The sequence below is a fragment of the Ursus maritimus genome, unplaced genomic scaffold (assembly GCF_017311325.1).
Source record: "Ursus maritimus isolate PB19 unplaced genomic scaffold, ASM1731132v1 scaffold_2, whole genome shotgun sequence".
Lineage (NCBI taxonomy): Eukaryota > Metazoa > Chordata > Mammalia > Carnivora > Ursidae > Ursus > Ursus maritimus.
The window spans coordinates 67,558,465-67,579,253 of record NW_024424452.1 but is presented as its reverse complement, the minus strand read 5'-3'; the positions used below and the strand labels follow the sequence as shown (position 1 = coordinate 67,579,253).

The following is a 20,789-nucleotide window of genomic DNA, read 5'->3' as shown; positions in this document are numbered from 1 at the left end:
GGCTGATCTTAAACTACCCGTGTAGAATCGACCAGCTCCTAAAAATCATGAGACTCTAACAGTCAGCTCTCGCTAACTGGTGCAAACCGGCCTTCAGGACACCACTACACCTGTGCCCCACTCCAGGGGAGCAAGTCACCCTTCTCCATGCCTCCCCACCCATTCCCCACAGACCACAGTCCCTAATCCCCACCTCTCAGGCCAGCCTCCTGACCACCTGTGCAGCCCACCTTTGCAGCCTGTACCCCCTTCTAGCCTTCCCCCCTCTCCCCACGGCCAGTGCACACTGAGCCTCCTGCTGCTGCCTAGGACACCTTGAACTGGTCACACTTAGGTCTTCACCAAGACATTTCCTCTGCTGAGGAACTCTACTGATCTGTTAAGGCCCAGCCGAAGGGTGGTTTTCTCCCAGTTCTCCTCCCACTGCGCTGATGTTGCCAGCAGAGCCTCATCACATAGGACAGGCCCAGCTCAGAGTGCTGCGGGCTTGGCTCCAAACCGCTGCTGCAAAGCCAGTATCGCGATTAAGAGAGTCCAGTGAATTTTTTGGCTTCCCAGTGTATACAGCAGCTATGTTTACATGATACTCTCGTCTATGAAGTGTATAACAGCATTATGTCAAAAGAAAAATATATACTTAATTTAAGAATACTTTATTGCTAAAAAAAAAAAAAAAATGCTAACCGTTGTCCGAGCTTTGAACAAGTCGTAATCTGTTTGCTGCTGGCTGGTCAGGGTGTTGGGTGCTGAAGGTTGGGGTGGTCGTGGCAGTTTCTTAAAATAAGACAACAATGAGGTTTGCAACATCGATGGACTCTTACTTTCATGGAGGATTTCTCTATAGTGTGTGATGCAGTTTGATAGCATTGGACCCATGGGAGGACCTCTAGAATTGGAGTCAGTCCTCTCAAATCCTGCTGCTGCCTTATCAACTCAGTTGATGGGATATTCTAAATCCTTCATTGTCATTTCCATGCTCTTCACGGCATCTTCACCAGGAGTAGATTCCATCTCAGGAAATCACTTTCTTTGCGCGTCCGTTCAGGTTTCATCATGAGATTGCAGCCCGTCAGCCCCATCTTCAGGCTCCACTCCCAATTCTAGTTCTCCTGCTCTTGCCTCCCCATCTGCAGCGACTTCCCCCGACGTCTTGAGCCCCTCAAAGTCATCCCCGAAGGTTGGAATCAGCTACTTCCAAACCCCTGTTAATGTTGATATTTTGACCTCTTCCCATGAATCACAAATGTTCCTAATGGCATCTAGAGTAGATGAAATAGAAAGGTGAATCCTTTCCAGAAGGAATTTTGATTTACATTGCCCAAATCTGTCAGAGGAATCATGCTTTATGGTAGCTATTGCCTAACGAAATTATTTCTTCAATAATAAGACTTGAAAGTGGAAATTACTTCATGATCCATGGGCTTAGAATGGATGTTGTGTTAGCAGTCATGACAACAACACGAATCTCGTTGTCTGTCTCCATCAGAGCTCTTGGGTGCCCAGGTCCATTATCAGTGGGCAGTAATGTTTTGAAAGGAATCTTTTTTCCCCCTAAGTAGTAGGTCAGAACTTAAAGTCACCAGCTGCCTGAGTGCCTGAGAGTCAGCTTGTCCCTCGAAGGTTTCAAGCCAGGCATTGACTTCTGTTCTCCAGCTATGAAAGTTCTAGATGACACCTTCTTCCAGTATAAGGCAATTTTGTCTGTATTGAAAACCTGATGTTCAGTGTAGCCACCTTCATTAATTATCTTGGCTGGATCTTACGGGTAACTCCGTAAGTTAGGTGAGACTTTGGCTTAAGGGAATGTCATGGCTGTTTGATCTTCTGTCCAGACCACCGAAACTTCTCCATATCAGCAGCATTTTTTAAAAAAATGATATCAGCTGTTTCACTTTCTTATTATTTGTGTGTTCACTGGAATAACACTTGTAACCTCCTTCAAGAACTTTCCCTTTCATCCACAGCCTGGCTCACTGTTTGGTGCAAGAGGCCTAGCTTTTTCAACCTCTCAGCTTCGACATGCCTTCCTCACTCAGCTTAATCATGTCTAGCTTTTGATTTAAATAGACAGGCGACTCTTCCTTTCACTTAAACACACAGAAGCTATTGGAAGGGTGTTAATTGGCCTAATTTCAATATCATGTCTCAGGCAACAGGGAGGCCTGAGGAGGGGGTGGTGATGAATGGCCAGTTGGTGGAGCAGTCAGAACACACACAATATTTATTTATTATATACGTAGTAATCTCTTTGTTTTATGTGTCTTATATGGGCATGGTTCATGGTACCCCAAAATAATTACTATGGTAACATCAAAGATCACAGATCACCATAACAAATATAATAATGATGAAAAAGTTGAAATATCATGAGAATCACCAAAATGTGACAGAGACAATGATGTGTGCAAATGCTGTTGGAAAAACGGTGCTCATACACTTGCTTGACATGGGCTTGCCACAAACCTTCATATATTTATTTTTTTTAAAAAAGCGCATTATCTGGGAAGCACAATAAAGCAATAAGATGAGGTATCCGATAGTAGGACTACCTGATGTCCAGGAGACTGGTTTGTGGTTATCTTGGTAACCAGTTCAATGCTGTACAAGGACCTGGAACATAGGAGGTGTTCCTTTTTGGAGGAAGGAGGGGAGGAGGGAGAGCGGTCAATACAATGGTAGTGGTAAGTGCCGAGAAACTAAATGGGAGAACTGGGTGTGTGTTGGAATTTTCACCCTCTCAGTGAGCGTCCGTGCCCCTGGGCTCTCTGCTCCCCTGGCCTTTCCACCCCTTCAGAGCTCCCTCCCCCCCAAACCGTGGCTTCCAGATGGAGAGCTGATGTGCTCACCTGGTCCAGGTGTCGGGGGTCTCAACAGGGAGACCTGTTGTGTGTGGTTTCACACGGAACACCTGTTACTTGAACAGGAGCCCCCTGGACCATGGGGTCCTTGTCTGCAGAAGAGCTATGGTGGAGATCCCAGCCCTCCCTCAGGTTGCTCAGGGAAGGCCCAGGGGCTGGCTGACCCCATGGCAGGGGCAGCTCCCCACATGTAGAGAAGAAAAATCACAAATGCCTATAAGATTCTTAAAAATGAAATTCCCTAGTTTTGCTTTTTTGCTTTTTTTAAAAAAATGATAGCCATGTTCCCTTTCCCGATCTTTCACTGAAATAATGGTCACTGGACCACTGAATAATGGTCAGAGATTCCTGAAGGCTCAGGGCTCTTCCTGTCTTTTTTACCTTGTCTGACGGCTCCACCCAGACTGATGGAGGAGCACCTCGCAATCTCTCTTGCACACTCAGAGAAAACTTCCCTTTACTGGTCTGGCTAATCGCTAGTCGAATCAGTGAAGCAGAAAATACTGAGAGGGTCTGCTGTGTGAAAGTTTTGACAGAAAAATAATGTGGGGGAAATTTCCCAAGTATATGATGTACCCAACCCAGGATCACCTGTAAGTTGTTTTATAAGAGCTCGAGTGAATCCTTCACATTTCTGTGGGTCTAGAGAGCATTTCATACTGCTCCTATGTAGGGGCGCCCGGGTGGCTCAGTCCGTTAAGTGTCCAACTCTTGGTTTCAGCCAGGTCGTGATATCAGGGTCATGAGGTCGAGCCCTGCGTCGGGCTCAGGGCTGAGTCTGCTTGAGATTCTCTCTCCCTCTCCCCCAACCCCTCTCTCTCTAAAATACATAAATAAGTCTTTTTAAAGTTACTGCTCATACCTTACCTGATGCCCCTGACAGATGAGGTCAGTGGGGCAGATAGTCTCGTTCCCGCTGGAAAACTGAAGGAGTGAAGGCGTGGACACGTTCAGGAGCCTGTCAGAAGTCACCCTGAGGTTGATCCAGGTCCAGTTTGTTCAGTTTCATGTGTTGATTAAATTCTTCTATTAATCTGAATAAGGCCCGGCGTAGTCCTTGCAGTTCAGTGGGGGAGGCGGACCTGTGGGCAAGTCGTTAAACCCAGGCTGGAATCCCAGGCTCTGTGCTGAGACTCGCTAGTAGGACTCGGTGTGCGGACATCCCAGCAGATCTGCTGCGCTTCGTTCCTCGTGCGAGGCTCTGTTGTCGCCGCTGTGTGCAGAGCCCTTGGAGAGGCATCGCACACCTGCGGCCGCAGAGGCAGGAGCGCAGCCAGACATCTAGCTGTGCGTTTACGCGATCCTGCGGGCTGGCTGGACACTGAGGCCACACCAGCCCGCCTCACGGCCCGCCCTCTGCCCTTCTGCTTCCCTCGGGCCCAGTTCCATACTGCCCTCCTCATGTCTTCTTGCGATGTTACCTGGCCTCCAGAAGCTTCCTTTGTTAACTGTTTTAGCATCTCCTCCTCCTGGTACCAAAGGGAAGGGCCCAGCTCGGACCCTGACAGCAGCAAACGAAAGATTCTTGGAGCAGCATCAGCAAGTCTGCCCCGAGGCCCGGGGTTAAAGCATGTCCTGACCCCCCACTTCCTCTTTGGCTCTGGAAGTCACTGAGTCTCTTGCCTGGTTTTGATGATCAACCGAAGTGCAGCGGTGTACCCGGCCGTGTTGCGGGGTGGCGGGAACCCTCAGGTTCAGAGTGAGGAGGGTCACGTGAGAGTCCCATGACCCAAAGCAAGGCTCTGAATCCCTCTGCATAGAATTTTCTTCTTCTTTTTTTTTTTTTTAAGATTTTATTTATTTATTCGACATAGATAGAGACAGCCAGCGAGAGAGGGAACACAAGCAGGGGGAGTGGGAGAGGAAGAAGCAGGCTCATAGCAGAGGAGCCTGATGTGGGGCTCGATCCCATAATGCCGGGATCACGCCCTGAGCCGAAGGCAGATGCTTAACCGCTGTGCCACCCAGGCGCCCCAGAATTTTCTTCTTTTTAAAATGAAGATAATCCCTACCCCATAGAGTGGTTTGGAGAAGTAAATGAGGTAGCGTGTGAGAGGTTTTTGCCAACGCCCAAGTATTTTGAGACTATAAAGGATTTTTTTATTGTTATTAGGAATCGTCATTCTGATCATTCTCCCGCTCTCCAGTCCCTTCAGCTCTTGGGTCTGTCGTTTGGGGTGATACGGTGTTTCCTCTGTTGAACAGTTATGTTCTGTAATGGCTCCCCAGCATTTCACATGGGCATGTTCTGGTTCCCCGAGTTGAGTGGGAATTCCACAAGGGGCCCTGACTTATGTACCTTTTGTATCTCCTGGCACCACCTAACAGAGACACACGTGCCCCAAACAGAGCAAGTTCCTCCAAAGACGGACTTGAATGAATGGATTTTTATTTTTTTTTTATTTTTTTTTAAGATTTTATTTATTTATTTGACAGAGAGAGCCAGCCAGTGAGAGAGGGAACACAAGCAGGGGGAGTGGGAGAGGAAGAAGCAGGCTCCCAGTGGAGGAGCCCGATGTGGGGCTCGATTCCATAATGCCCGGATCACGCCCTGAGCCGAAGGCAGACGCTTTAACGACTGAGCCACCCAGGCGCCCCATTGAATGAATGGATTTTTAAATGAATTGAGATCTTTAAAAGCCCCACCCTGGTCCTGTCCTTTTCACTAATATGTATATGTGATATCCCTTTGGCTAGTGGACCAGATCCTGTCTAGACCTTTGCTGACCATTTACTAGCAGAGCGAGGCTCTGATCTTGCCAATTCCAGTGTGTGGCGAGGGTTTTCCCATGCCAACAAGCAATTCTGGGACACCAACTAGGTGTCCTATAATTCAGTTCAGTTCTGACAGGTCTGCCCAGAGGTAGCATCAGATGCCACAGGTTAAGGGATGATGATGATGATGATGATGATGATGATGATGATGATTATTGTAAGAGGCTATAAATCAGGAACAGCCAGAGGGAAGACAGGCCTGGGGCACAGTCTGGGGAAATGGCACAAAGTTTCCATCCTCTCTCAGAGCTCACCACTCTTCCCGAATCTCCAACCCAGAAGCTCTTGAAACCCCATTCTTTAAGGTTTTTATAGGGGCTTCATTACCTAGGTATGATTGATTAAATCGTTGGCCATTCACAACTGATTCAGCCTCTAACTCCTCTTTGCTCCTCGGAGGTCAATCACGTGGCTGGTTTTCCTGGCAACCAGCCCCCATCCTTAGGTGCTTTCTGAGAAAGTCACCTTATTAACATAACAAGAGACATTTTTCTTGCTTGCTGCACTTAGGAACTCCCATGGGTTCTAGAAGTTCTGTGTCAGAAACTAGGATGAAAACCAAAGATACATCTGTCTTGTTACAAATTACGATGTCACACAGAGGGACAAGCAGGACATGTCCATTGCTTTGCAAGCTCCTGGGACCTGGGAGCCTAGGAGCAGTCCAGTTTCGTTCTGCAGAAAGCCTCTCTTCCTGAGTTTTCTTAGGGCTCAGGTAACCTGGCGAGGGGAAATGAAGATCTGTTCTCTGCCTTTTGAAACTGACGTTTTCTTAGATATTCTTTCTTAGAAACTCTGGAAATAATAGGATGAAAGAACTTGAAAAGGGTTTCAAAGGCTGATTTTGGAGCAGAAATGAGAAAACCTTCAGACACAGAAATTGGTTACAGATTCCATTAGGCCAACCTCCTCCAGGAAAGGAATCCACTTAGCCCAACCCTGATTTGGTTTAGGCTTTCATCTCACTGGGCTCAGCTGAAATGCTTATGAACGCTGCCCCAGGGCAGTCCTGGGGTCCATTTGCAGTGTTTCTCTCCTCCTTTCTCCTGTCTCTAATCTGTTTTCATTCCTTTCCATTTATTTCTTGGAAGAATTTTGTTAGCCACTAACTTGACTTCTTGGAGCTCACGGGCGACCGTCTTCGTCTGGGCTGTCTTGTCAGTGAACCTGTTTCTTTACTAGGAGTTCTGCACGCTGCTGACTCCCTCACCCTGGGCTAGACTGGCTGCTTTGCTAGTGCCTTGTTAGGTGAGGGCAGGTTGGAAAACACCAGACTTCTTGCCCTTCAGTAATCATCTTTTATTTAGATGTAAGTTTTTTACATTACACTGTAGTGTTCGTTTCCTTTTTCATTTCATTTTGTTGAAACGTTTTACATTTTGAGGATCTTTTTAGCTTTTGCCGGGCCTGAGCAGGGAGCACAGGTCACAAGTCCTAGACATTCCTCTCATTCTCACAGAACTATTAGCTTATCCAGGGAAAGCTCAAAGCACAGCCATACAGGTCTCTGTCTCCTCCAGCCTACACCCTAAATTTAAGGCCCCCCAATATGGCTGATTTAGAGCATGCAATTCTGTGGTTCCCATTCTTGAATCTGCTACAGTGATTCTTCAGCTCTTTGATCACCTTCTTAATTAGAAATCTGATAAGAACCACTGAGTCGCTAGAGAAAAATGTGCATACACACACCACCTTGTACACTGGTGGGGGCGGGGACTTCAGGGACTGCCTGGAGCCTCTCCTTGGACTCTGTAAGTGCCTGTAGCCTCTGGGTTAAAAAGCTATCTTCTAAATGTGCGACATCACACCTTAGCATGTGGGCAGATGGGATGGAGAGAGGGACAGACAGATGTGTTATACTATAGTCATCCATAATGCCTTCCAAGAGTTATTTGAATGTCCCGGGCTCTGATACATACGAATGCCCTCTGCGGACTTCCAAATAGAGAATATTGGTTTCAAGTGTATGTTTCTGAACCAAAAAAGTAGACTTTAAATAACAGGTCAGTAAAATGAAAGCATAGTGATTAAGTCCTATTACAGGAAACAAGCAGAAATGTACCTACCGGAAGTGTAAGCCCAGTACAAATAAGAAGCCAAGTGGGGAATCTGGACTTTTATCTCCACCTGGCAGTGACAAGGTGTTTTCTCTCCATTATTCTCTTCATTCTCCTACTGGAGCAACGTCCAAGAAAGCCAGCTAAAACAGAAGGTTTAAATAAAATTCAGAATCTCAACCAAATGTCCAGAATGTCCAGATTTCAATTGAAAATCACTTGTCATACCAAGAACCAGGAACATCTCGATCTTAATTGGGGGTGGGGGGAGACAATCCATGGATGCTGACAGAGGTTTTAAAGCAGCCGTTATAAAAATGCCTCAATGAGCAATTATGAACACCCTCAAAACATGAAAAAATAGAAAGTCTCAGCAACAAGATAGAAAATATTAGGAAGATGCAGGGTGTCTGGGTGGCTCAGTCGGTTGAGCATCTGCCTTTGGTTTGGGTCACGATCCCAGGGTCCTGGGATCAAGCCCTGCATTGGGCTCTCTGCTCAGTGGGGAGTCTGCTTCTCCCTATTCCTCTATCTCTGTGATTTCTCTGACTCTTGCTGTCTCTCAAATAAATAAAAAATCTTAAAAACAAAGAAAATATAGAGAAGATGCAAATGGAAATTGAAGAACTGATAAATACAGTTACCAAAATAAACAGACTGGTGCTTTACAACAGAATGGAGAGGACAGAGGAATGAATTAATGAACTTGAAGATAGAACAATAGAAGCTCCCCAGTCTTGAAAAACAGAGGAAACAACTGAATAAAGGTAAAATTGAACAGAATTTCAGGGACCTGTGGGACCAGTAACAAAGATGCAAAATTGGAGTCCCAGAAGGAGGAAAGAAAGAAGGCGGAGTGGAAAGAGTACTTGAAGAAATAACGGTGGAAGCATTCAAATTGGAAAGCAAGAAATAAAATTATCTCTGTTCACAGATAACATGATCGTATAGAAAACCCTAAGTAAGCCACCAAAAAACTGTGAAAACGAACAAATTCAACAAACTAGCAGAATATAAAATCAATATGCAAAAGTCAGTTGTGTTCTTATACAATGACAGTGAACAATCCAAAAAGGAATTAAGGGAACCTTTCCATTTACAATAGCATCTAACGGAATAAAATACTTGGGAATTAACTTAACCATGGAGGTGAAAGAATTATACACTGAAAACGATAAAACATTGCTGAAAAAAATTGAAGACGTAAATAAATAGAATAACATTCCATGGTTTTGATTAGAAGACTGAATATTGTTAGATGTCAGTACTGCTCAAAGCCATCCATAGAATGAGTGCAACCTCTATCAAAATCCCAATGATTTTTTTCTAGAAATAGAAAACTCTATCCTAAAATTCAGGTGAAACCTCAGGGGACCCCAACAGACAAAACAATCTTGAAAAAGAAAAAAGTTGGAAGGTTCACACTTTCTGATTTCAAAATTTACTATAAAGCTTGCAGTAATCAGAAGAATTTGGTACCAGCAAAAGATGGCCATGTAGACCGATTGGAATAGAATAGAGAGCCCAGAAATAAATTGTCACATATATGTTCAAGTGATTTTTGACCAGGGTACCAAGACCACTTAATGGGGAAAGGACAGTCTCTTCAACAAATGATGTTGGGAAAACTCGATATCCACATGCAAAAGAATGAAGTTGGACCCTTAATACTGTTTTTAAAAAGTAACTCAAGATGGAACAAATACCTAAATATAAAAGCTGAAACTATAAAACTCTTAGAAGAAAACACAAAGGACAAATTTCATGACATTGGGTTTAACAATTTCTTGTATATGACACCAAAGGCACAGGCAACAACAACAACAAATAACCAAATTGGACTGCTTCAGAATTTAAAACTTTTATGTATCAAAGGGCACAATCAACAGTAAAAAGGCAACCCACAGAATAAGACATTTTTGCAAATCACATATCTAAAGGGATCAATATCTAGCATATATAGAGAATTCCTAAAACTCAACAAGAAAACAGCCCAATAAAAAAGTGGGCAAAGGGGATGCCTAGGTGGCTCAGTGAGTTGAGCATCCGACTCCTGATTTTGGCTCGGGTTGTGATCTCAGGGTCATGAGACTGAGCCCTGCATCAGGCTCCGTGCTCAGTGCAGGTATGCTTGGGATTCTCTCCCCCTCTCCCTCTGCCCCTCCCCCTGCTCACAATCAATCTATATATCTGTATATAGATATATAGATATAAATAAATCTTTAAAAAGTGGGCAAGGACTTGATGAGACATTTCTTCAGAGAAGATCGACAAATGGCCAAAAAGCACATGAAAAGATGCTTAACCTCACTATTCATTAGGAAAATGCAAATCAGAAACCACACTTCTCACCCTTTAGGATGGCTATTATCAAAACAAAACAGAAAATGTGTTCATGTGGTTGTGGAGAAATTGGAACCCTCGTACATTGCCAGTAGGAATGCAAAATTGTGCAACTGCTATGGAAAATAGTATGGTAGTTCTCAAAAAAAAATTATAAAACACTCCACCCAATAGTAGCAGAATACATGCTCTTTTCAAGTGCCTACAGATCATATACCAAACCACACGCTGGGCCATAAACAAGTCTCAGTGAGGATAAAAGGACTCCAGTTGCCCAGAGTAAATTCTCTGACCACATAGAATTAAATTAGAAATCAAGAACACAGTATTTGGAACAAAGTCAAATCCACACCACCGACTTCTGTCTGGGACTTGGTTTGCCCCTAGAATTACTCTAGTCCAGTCTCTTCATTATTTAATTGAGGAAACTGAGGCACAGGGTGGTGACATGACTTCTTTAAGGTCTCTCAGGTACTCGATACACACTCATTGAACTGATTGATTAGTTAAATATAGCAACATGAAGCAGCCCTTTTACTACCAGTGGAAGGCACAGCTCTGAGCTCACATCTGCATCCCCTCCGGAGGTCCCCTTGGTCTGTGCTGATCCTTCCCTCCCCTGGACACCCAGTGCCTCACAACTCCCTTGATCACAGACTTCCCTGCTCTAATTCTGTCTCCTTCTTGTGCCAGAGCCCTTCCCTGGGTAAGACCACATCTTACTGGTTAGAGCTGCTTAGACAATATTTAGTGAATGAATGGATCCATGTTTTCACTAAGTGTTGCCTCCCAGCGTAGGGAGGCGGGGGACACGGGTCATTTCTGTGGATCCTACTTGGTTCTTCAAGGTGTAGAGCAGAGCAAAGCCAGCAGGGGCGCTGCTGAGCTCAGGCGTGTCATCAAAGGCTGTGGAATTCTCTGCTGCCCATTGTAAAGAGCTCTTGCTCTGGAACTGCTGGTTATTTGTAGGTCTGGCTTCTTACATTTCCTGTCTTGGATGCCTCAGACCATGTCCGCCCTCCCCCTCCTCCACTCAGCTTTCAACCTGAGATGTGCAGAGTTAGAAAACTTGCATGTTTTTCCCTCTTGTGATGTGATTCCAGAGGTTCTTATCAGGCATGCATTGCTTTTCCTCTCATTTTATATACATATTTAAATCATGCTTGGGGAAGTCATTTATTGGATTCCCTCAGGCTCATGGTAGAGAGTTTATGAGATCTTTGATAAGCTTAATATATTTGTATTAAAAATTAATAAGCAAGCTATTGTTTGCAACGTTAAATCATAATTTGTTTTAACATATTTAATATAAGACCACATTTGAAAATTACTTAAAAAGATGGGATAAGATGGAAATCAGTTCTGGGACCCTGTCTTTATTCCAGAATGAACCACGCCCGTCACGTGGCAGACAGACATTGCCGCCATCTCTCATGTGACATGTAGAGTCCGTACCTGGTGTGGCAGCCCCCTCGGAGGCTTCAAATGACTCCTCTGCGGAAGATTACACGCAGGCTCTTTTTAAATGCTACTATTAAAAAAATAAAATGTAATGGGAAGAGATAAGCTTTTCCCAGTGCAAGCCGGCTCCAAGTTTATATTTCCTTAATCTGTTTTATATACTGCTGCAGGAAATGAAACCACAATTGTCCTTTCTGGCATGCTTGTGTGTGGCGGGTGGCAGGGGCTGAGCGAGGGGAGACGCAGAGCTACCGGAAAGAGTTGCTCTGGTTTGCCGGGGATTTACTGTGACCTTATTTTGGAGGGCAAAGCCCTCCCCCTCTTCCCACTGGGCTGAAGGGTTGCGGCCCCCATGGAGAGCTGTGCCCACAGCCACGGGGTGCTCTCATCCTGCATCACTGAGCACTGTGGCCCCAGCTCACCTGTCCGCCCGGCTGGCGCCCAAGACAAGGACCAGATATCCCCCATCAGCAGGCCTGAGTCTCCAATCACCTTCAGTCCCCTGGAGTGACATGTCGTTCGCACACATACAGAAGACTGTCACTGCCAGGCTTTGCACATTACTGAATCCTACTTCTTCCTTTCCTTTCTCTCCCATTCTCTTCTGCGCCCCCCCATCGCTCATAAAATGATCATGTCTGCTTGTTAATTGTATCTATATTTAGTTTCACCTTCTAGACGAATGATGTCGATGTTTTTTTTCAGTTTCTTCAAATCGGTCCTCTGCCCCAGCTCTACCCTCTAGGTCCTCTCTGCTTCTAGCCACCCCCGTGGACAAAATCTTCTAATCTCAGCGTCTCAGATCTTACACATGACACCCAGGGGTCTCCCCCTGCCCCCGCCTTTGCTTCCTGTGCTGCGTTCACCACCCCGTAAGAGAACACAGAGCATCGTCACGAGCATCTTGGTGGGGAAGACCCTGCGATCCGTCTGGATGTCTTGGAAGCCACGTTGGCGTATAGGGGAGCCTCGGGTCCCTCCCCTGTAGGAGGAGGCTGTGCAGTGCCGTCATGGAGGGAGCCCTGGGTTGAGTCCTGAAGATCAGCGCTCACCCTGTGCCCACCTCTCAGCCTATACCGTGAGGACTTTGGGCCTCATGGCCCTCATTGGCCCTTTGTAAGGAAGCAGGCGTGGAGGTGTGGGAGGGAGGCCTGGGGACAGCCACACAGCTTCCCCTTCCTGCCTGTGGCTCTGAAATTCCACAAGGCTGCAAGGCTGCAAGCGGCCTGCCGAGACTCAGGTTCTTGTCCTGCTGTGGGACGAGCAGGAAGATTCTGGAACAGTCACAATTAACTTGAGCTCTTAAGGAGCAGACCTGATTTCGAAAGTTGGAAGAAAGTGAAACTTATTAACTGGAGGAAAGGCCGACAGGAAGATTGGAGACTGTGCTATGTTTAAACACATGCAAATCAACCTCACCTCGTCAGAGTGCTAGGAAGATGACCTTTGTCATTTAGCCTCTTGGTCAAATGTCCAGGACATCCTCGAGGGGAGGAACCTAGGGAAATACGGCCAGGAGGGCACAAGAAGCTGTTCGGGGCCTCCTCCTGGGCAACAAGGCCAGCCCTGATCCGGCAGAGGGTTTCCGTGAGGGACAGCGATGGAGGTGAGCCCTCCCAGGTCAGGCCCGACCTTTGTCCGGACTGCATGTTAGTGGGGCCCAGTGGAGGGTTATTTCCCTTGATGCAAAGACGTTTTCGGTCAGGGCATTCTGGCCCATTCGTCTCCTGCCCGATCCCAGAGACATCTGGCCCCCTGCTGAGTAGAAGGGACGAGAACATCCAAGAGAGCTTTCAAGTAGGAGGATTTCCTGTGAAGGACTTGAAGCAGCTCTCTGATCCCACGGCCATCCTGCTTTCTGGCAGCTCTCCGCCTCAGACCGCAGGTGTCCAGACCGCCTGAGGACCCAGAGTCGCACCCCAGGGGGGCGGGGGGATGAAACAAGACGCATTTGTTCCCAGAATGGGCCCAACATTTGTTTTTGATCTTGTGTCGGTTGGGATCTCATGGAGCGTGGCTGCCTGCAACGTGGGAGACACCCCCCCAGATGTGCTTGCGGACACCGTACGCCCACGGGCAGACCCACTCGAGTTCATCAGAAGCCTCGGGGTTTGCCAGCCGGGACGTCACCGGGGCCGGGCCTGGCTGGCTGCGGGATCACATCTGGACCGCGTGCGCGCTGCTCTCTGCCAGGCTGGAGACCAGAGCCTGAGCTGGCCGGGCTTCCTCTTCCTGTCTCTTCCCTACATCCAGAGCCCTCTGCCTGCCTGTTTGCCTTCATTCCAGGCTACAGAGAACCTTTTAAAGAGGCGGGAAGGAGGCCAGGAACACAGGCAAGGAAAAGAGTCCTGGGTCTGACCGCTTAGCTGCTCTGGGTTTCCTCCCCACGGAAGGAAGGGCTCCGAGGATGTGACCATGTTGCTTCCCAGCTCCGCAGTCTCTGGCTGCAAAGCTCTTCCTACCCAGCAGTCCCTGGAAATTTAGCTTAAGCAAATCTTCCGCAAAGATGGAAAACGTCCTAATTTGGAAGAGCTACATCGTGTCAGTGTTTGTAAAAATCGGAAGTGACCCATGTTTCCGAGAACAGCTTAGTGAATGAATGATGGTCTGTAAACGTGATGGAATTAATCGTACACGACCGCTGAAGTGGTAATTATGCTGGCTCTAAATTCGCACTGCATCATGACTAGCTGCTCTTGTGTGTGGAGAGCTACGGTAGCAGTCCTTCTCAACCCCGAGGGCACGTTTCCTGCATCGCACGTGTGGGGTCTGGGCATTGGGGTCTCCCTGAGGCTCCCCGGTTGATAATACTGTGCGGCCGAGGCGAGAGCCCACGTGCCAGGAACTTGTCCGGGTGGGTGCCTAACAGCCACCAAGTGACGTCTTCACGCATCTCCTGAGGGCACGTCCGCATTCAGTACGGTGGCTTGGTCCTCTCCGCTGGCCCCCGAGTGGGCAGTGCAGGCTTCTACTGCTTGTCTCTAATTTATTGACTGCAAAAATATCATTGCTCTGTAACAAGCCCTCCCAAAACGTGCAGAGTAAACTCGCCGCTTTATCATGCCCACAGACCCTCCGGATCAGGAGTTCGAACAGATCACAATAGGAACGGCTTGCCTCTTGTCCACAATGTCTGGGGTTTCAGCTGGGAAGACTGGAGCCTGGCTCCCTTCTGGCTAGCAGCTGGAGTCATCTGGACGCCTTGTTTTTTGGGTTGGTTTTTTTTTTTTTAAGATTTTATTTTTAAGTCATCTCTACACCCGACATGGGGCTCAGACTCACGACCCTGAGATCGAGAGATGTGTGCTTTTCCGACTGAACCAGCCAGGGGCCCCCGGACGCTTCTTTATGCAGATGACCTGGAAGACGGACTCAGTGAGGACTGTCCACCAGAGCCCCACACGTGGCCTCTCCGTGGGCTTGGGCTTCTCACAACACAGAGACTCATGGTTTCAGGAGCAAACATGATCGTGAACAAGGCAGAGGCCGTCTGGCCTTTTTCACCTAGTCTTGGAAGTCAGTAGCACTCCTTATATCGTTCTCTTGGGAAGTGGTCACACGCCACCCAGGTTTTAGAAATACCACGGAGGCAGAACTGACACGACCTAGTGGGGGACGACTGAACGTGGAGATTGAAGGAAGCGATGGTCAAAACGCTGGTGCTTTAATGTGCTAGGACGTGAAACAAAGACACGGAAATATCAACATTGCAATCACCGCGCAAAAAGATGAGAACTAAGTGCATCAGGCAGAAATGAGATCTCACTTTAAGGTGGTGGCAGCACGGTGTTTCATCTTTAATATTACTTCATCATTGTTAGTAGTCTTCTGAAACCTCAGTACCCGCCGAACCTCTTCACCAACAACCCCCGAAGATCATTGTTGGAAACCACACCCCGGCGGGATTCAAGTCCTGAGAGCTCCAAACACCACATTAGAAATTCACCCCGTCCCTTGCTGTGTGGCTTGGGGAACCACAGTGCTGCTCTCGCTGTGGACCGCGGGGTTCGCCCTCCTGGGATCACAGGACAAAGATGAGTGGGCAGGGGCCTACCTACTTTGGGATCAAGATGTTGCCGGGTGGACTGGGGAGCCCCCCTCCCCGCTCCGGACGCTGAGGCTTCCACCCAGCCCGTCCCCAGGGTGTTGCCAAAGGCTCTTGGTCTCACGGCAAGAAGGAATTCAAGGACAGACCAGGCACAGCGGTTGAGCCGTGCAAGCAGGTAAGTTTATTCAAGTGAGCGTATGCTCCCGAGATGTGAGCACGGGCCAGCTCAGGGGAGAGCTGCCTGCCCTGGGGTCTGGGTCTCTGTCTTACGGACAGCTGTTAACTGGAGGAGGGCTGTTCTTGGGAGCAGCTTTTGGTGCCTTTTCTCCCTTACTAGGTCAGGGTGTCCAGCCTTCTTTGTCTTGGGCCTGTCTGGTTGGATCCGGCTTCTTGTAGCTCTGTTTTGAACTGTTGCCAGGACAGGTCTCTAACCACCGCCCCTCCCCCAGAGCTGCCCATGAGTCCCCCTTTGCGGGCCTCCAGGCATCCTGTTAAAACCTAACTAACTGCCTACTCTGACATAATCCATCTTCTTTCTTTTTCCTTTAGGCTTTTGATATTATGAGAGTGACCCATGGCAGAGAGCACAGCCTGATTGAAGATCTGATCCTACTTTTAGAAGAATGTGACGCCAACATAAGAGCGTCCTAAGGGGCCCAGGAAGGATGGCTTCTACCCTTCTTGAATGCCTTACAGAGATCACACACCCTACTCTGTCGTGGGAGCCTCCCTACTGGGAACGCGATTCTCTGTGCGTGTACAATAAACCAAGGCCGACATTCAGCGCGAAGCTACAAGAATCATTAGTTGTAGAAAAGCACAATTACGATAAATATCAAAACCTTGTTTGAAAATGCCGTCTAGTAATCGTCTGCTTCCTCACTGGTGACTTCAGTGTTTAAGATCTCAACGTTAAGGAGAGAACAAGTTGTAACTTTCTCCTTGGATATCTGGGGGGATAATTGGATTAAACATCAATGTTTCCACAAGCAAAAGCTTATTGTCTATTTTGTCAAGAAAACAAGAGTTTCAGATGTTTTCTTTACTATTTGTGGTAAGTGACGTGTGTATCCCTTATTTACTCCCAAATACATCTCTAATACAAAAAAATGGTGTCTCGAATCCTGGAAAGAAGTCATCTTAGGTGTTACTAGAAAAGTTCCTAGAGTCTTAATGGAAAAGGAAAAAGAAATGTTTTCTCAAATGTCTTGCAGCTCTTTGTGTAACTCTCGCTTCTGCGCATTTTGTACTGTTTCGTACATGTCATGCTTTTTCTGTTCTTGGAGTTTTTTTCTAGTAACTTCCCTACATCTGTGGCCTGACCATGTGACGTGCGCGCCCCAAAGCTCCATTTTCCTGCATCCCAGCTCAAAACAGATGTTTTTGTTTCTTCTTTCTTCCTCTCCACCTGCTTTTCTACCTTTCTGCGTTATTCAAATTCAGAGAAACTTTTCCTCTGGGGGGAAAAGGGGGTGACTTCTTCTGTGGCTCCATGACCCTGTGAGCAGTTTCGTCCCTCCTGCTTAGATGGGCTCGGGCAGTCAGTACAGTAATGAGGGGGCTCCGGTCACCCACACCTGATTTTACAAGCAAGGAAAGGACGTACTTACTGGGGGTGGTGTCCTGTTCCCCAGTCCCGGGGATTCTCCCGCCTTCACAGGAGCCACGTGGCCACCCCGGGTGCAGGCCACTGTCAGGGTGACCCACGGAGGCCTGCTCGAGCCGGGAGGAGCCAGCCTCGCTTGGCAGCAGAGAAGGCTGACTGCCGGAAGCTGGAGCCGATGTGCCAAACGCCTGGCGATTGCTTTGATCGTGGAAGTGGGCACGACGTCCGGCACACTGGTACCTTCCGCAGGCTGTCGGCCGGCTTCTGCTGGCCCAGGCGTGGCTGACCGTGGCCGGGTACACTCATGGCCAGCAGTTGCCAATAGGTCAGCTGGGGAAAGGAGGGTGATGGGGTCACGCAGCCACTGGGTTGGCCCCGCCTCGTTCATGTGGCAGCAGCGTTCTAGGAAAAGAAAGTAGCCAGGCCTCCGTATGCAAGCACTTCCCACGTCTGCTGGCGTTGCATTTGCCAATATCCCATGGGCCAAAGCCGCACACAAGGCCAGCCCAGAATCGAGGGCAGGTAGCCTTCTCGCAGTCATCCTATGGCAAAGTCATGGGATTATGGAGAGGAAGGCAATCCACATAGCAGTCCCATGTTGGTGTTCCAGAACATTCAATGAATCGGGTGAAATTCATAGATCTTCTTTCTAGAAAACCATAGCCACCCAAACAATTTGCTCTTAGGATCAGGGACTGTTGAACTCCCTGTGGTCCATCAGTGGACTCCCCGGAGTCCTTCATCTAACGAGAAGGAGACTTGCCACCTTTCACAGTCGCATGCAGGAATGACACTGGATCATCATTTTAAATTCATTAGGGAAAGAAAGAAGCCGTAACAGAAGGCAGGGGTCGTCACTCACAGGCCAAATGAGCAGGGTTCACTGCTAGAACCCTGTGTGGGCCAATTTCAGAGGGAAATTTATCCGTCAGCGACAATCCCTGATAAGGCGATTTGCCCTCACGCCTCCTAGAGAAAGCGTGACAGGCTTTTCGATCCCTCTCCGCTCATGTCCCGTTGTCTGAGAGAACATTCTCTTAGGAGGGAGGGGTTCGGCTTGCCTCGGCTTCTAATAGAAAGCAAACAGGCAATGGTAAACATTTACCCAGCATCTTGATAGCAAAATAATTTGGGGGACAAGGGAAGGGGACGGGGAGTGTAGTGTTAAATCTGTGTCCCCCGTGGCTGACGATTTATGGCTGCCCCAGCCTCCATGACCGAGATTTCATTAATCCATAGTCATCGTAGCGGCAGGCTTTTTGCACATCAGTAACCTGACGCCATTAGTCGCTCCTCTGGGATGAGAACACATTTAAACTGAAAATGAACACACTGGGCATAATTTATGGCCGGGCCGTATGAATGCCAAGCGTGCAGGGAAGGAGGCTGCCTGGGAAGCCAGCTCGCTATAGGAGCTCAGGGCCGGCTTCCTCCAGCCAGGCCAGAATGCTGGGCAGCAGAGAGGGTGGCCCGTGCCACACGAGGCCACACGGCCACAGACCACAGAGCCCCCCGCCCCCCGGGTCCAGCTTCACTGCAGGGGTGACAGAGGAAGGCATACGGGGAGCCTGCCCTGGAGTCAGGTCTGGAGAATTCTCTTCTGGCCCAATCAGGAAATGATGTTACACTCTGAGAGAGGAGCCCACTGGGATTCCACAGGGAGAAGATTCTGGGCATTATCTTCGGAGCATCATAAAACCATCTGACAAGCAATCATCGGCAGAAGCTTCAGGAACACACTGGAGCCCTCCTTTTACCTAAGGTCTGTAAGAGATCAGACTGGGGGAGAAGGGCCAGCAACACCACGACCCCCAGCATGGGATGTTCCCCTAACCTTTCAAGGTTTGGAAGCACCAGAATGCTATGGTCTCACAATGAACTTGTCAAAGCCAGTTCAGAACATCAGAGACCAGTTCTCTGCCCTGCATATTCAGCTCCATGCTACCATCATCCTTCCAGCTCTTCAGCACAGAAACTCAGAGTCCCCGACCCTCTCCTCTGACAAAGGAATAAGTTCTGTCTATCAGTCCTTCAAAGTGCTTTTCTTCATTTTGGCCATTTTTATACCTTATCTGTTCCCGGGCTCTTTGCAGACCCCAGCACCTCGTTCCTCACCCCTGCAAAGACCTCCTTACCGCTCTCACCCCTCCTTTCTCTGTCCTCCATCAGCGCTGCCAGAGGCACCTTCCAGAAATACCCGCCTCCTCATCTCTTATAACCCCCTCTGCTCAAAAGCTTGCAGTGGCTCCCCATGGCCACTAGACTGAAAGTCCAGTCTTCAGACTGGCATTCATGGCCCCAAGCCACCGATTCGTGGCTCCAGACCCCTGAATCTTAGACTTCCTGGTCCCCACATGCACCTGCTACTCTAGCTGGATCCATACTTGCCCCCTGCCCCCCACCCTGCTTCAGTCTCCTGAATTGTGTCTTCCTCTTCGTCAGTTCCTTGTTTGTTCATACTGACCTAATCCCCTTTCTTCTCCATCTGTCTCAATCTTACCAATTCTCAAAGACCTAGCCTGAGCCCCCATCCTCCTGTTTCTTTCCTTCTTTAAATTGAAATACGGTCTAGTCTGTAACCATAATTCTTCTATGTGATGCTCAAGTCCTCTCAGCTTTGGCTGTTGAGATGTTCTTCAGGTTAAATGTCTTGTGTGTTCCTATCATTTTGGAAACACTTTTTTACTCCGAGGTACAGCGAGACATTTCAGGCTCACTTTATGCTTTCCCACTCTAGACTTGGAACTACCCGTTCTTTACGGAGCCCTGGTCTTGTTTCATAAGGAATGGTATTCAGGAACCCTGATCCCCGCACGCTGTTTGCTTATTGCTACTAGGGTGATGTGTCTTTCTAGACCTTTTAAAAATCATGAGTTCACACTGAAACTATCAGTTAAAATCCAATACCCAGGGTGGTTCTGCGTTTCCCTCCTTCACATGCGTACCTCACTGACACACGAAATAGGTTTGAAATTACTACACTACAACCACTTACCCACAGCAAAGCTACGAAGTAATATTTTTACATTTTTTCTAAGGTTTTATGTCCTTAGGCAAAAACTGTATTGTCACAGCACTATGTTTAAAAGTGTAATCATTCTTCTTAGTGTGGCTGTGTCATCAATTTGATATCCAATTGGGTTTTTTTCTATTCAACTTTAAGGTTTTCCCCATTACTACTTTATGTTGGTAAATAAAAATCAATAAAATACATAATATACATTAACATAAATTTTCCAATTACAGATAACTCCATAATGAATCATCTTGCACATATGTTTTTTTGTGTGTTGCTGGAAATGCATCTTTAGGGTAATTTCCCAGGAGTGGAATTACCGAGTCAAGGGTACGTGCGTATGTAAGTTTATTAGGCGTCGTCAGATTTACCTCGAGAGGGGTTGCGGAACGGTGCCTGCTTCCCCTCAGCCTTGCCGCCAAGCTGGGTTTTTCAGGTGTTGAATTGTTTGCTAAGCCAATGCATATCTCAGTGTACTTTTAATTTTCTTATTGGTGGAGTTCGATGTCTTCAAACATGTAAGAGCTTTTTGTCTAATTTTTTTGTGAACTCTATACAGGTCTTTTGTCATTTTTCCAATTTTATGGTCTTTTTTCCCCTTATCTTTAGTTGTCTCTATATTAGG

General features: G+C 47.6%; 1 protein-coding gene across 1 annotated transcript in view; it reads left to right on the top strand.

Moving 5' to 3' along the window:
- Positions 1 to 16,528, top strand: part of SMYD3 (SET and MYND domain containing 3) — a 686,329-nt gene extending 669,801 nt beyond the window's left edge. Inside the window, exon 12 of the mRNA XM_040636090.1 lies at positions 16,092 to 16,528. Within this exon, the coding sequence (XP_040492024.1) occupies positions 16,092 to 16,193 (102 nt within the window). The 3' untranslated portion in view covers positions 16,194 to 16,528. The remainder of the gene's footprint in view (positions 1 to 16,091) is intronic.
- The last annotated feature ends 4,261 nt before the right edge of the window (positions 16,529 to 20,789 follow it).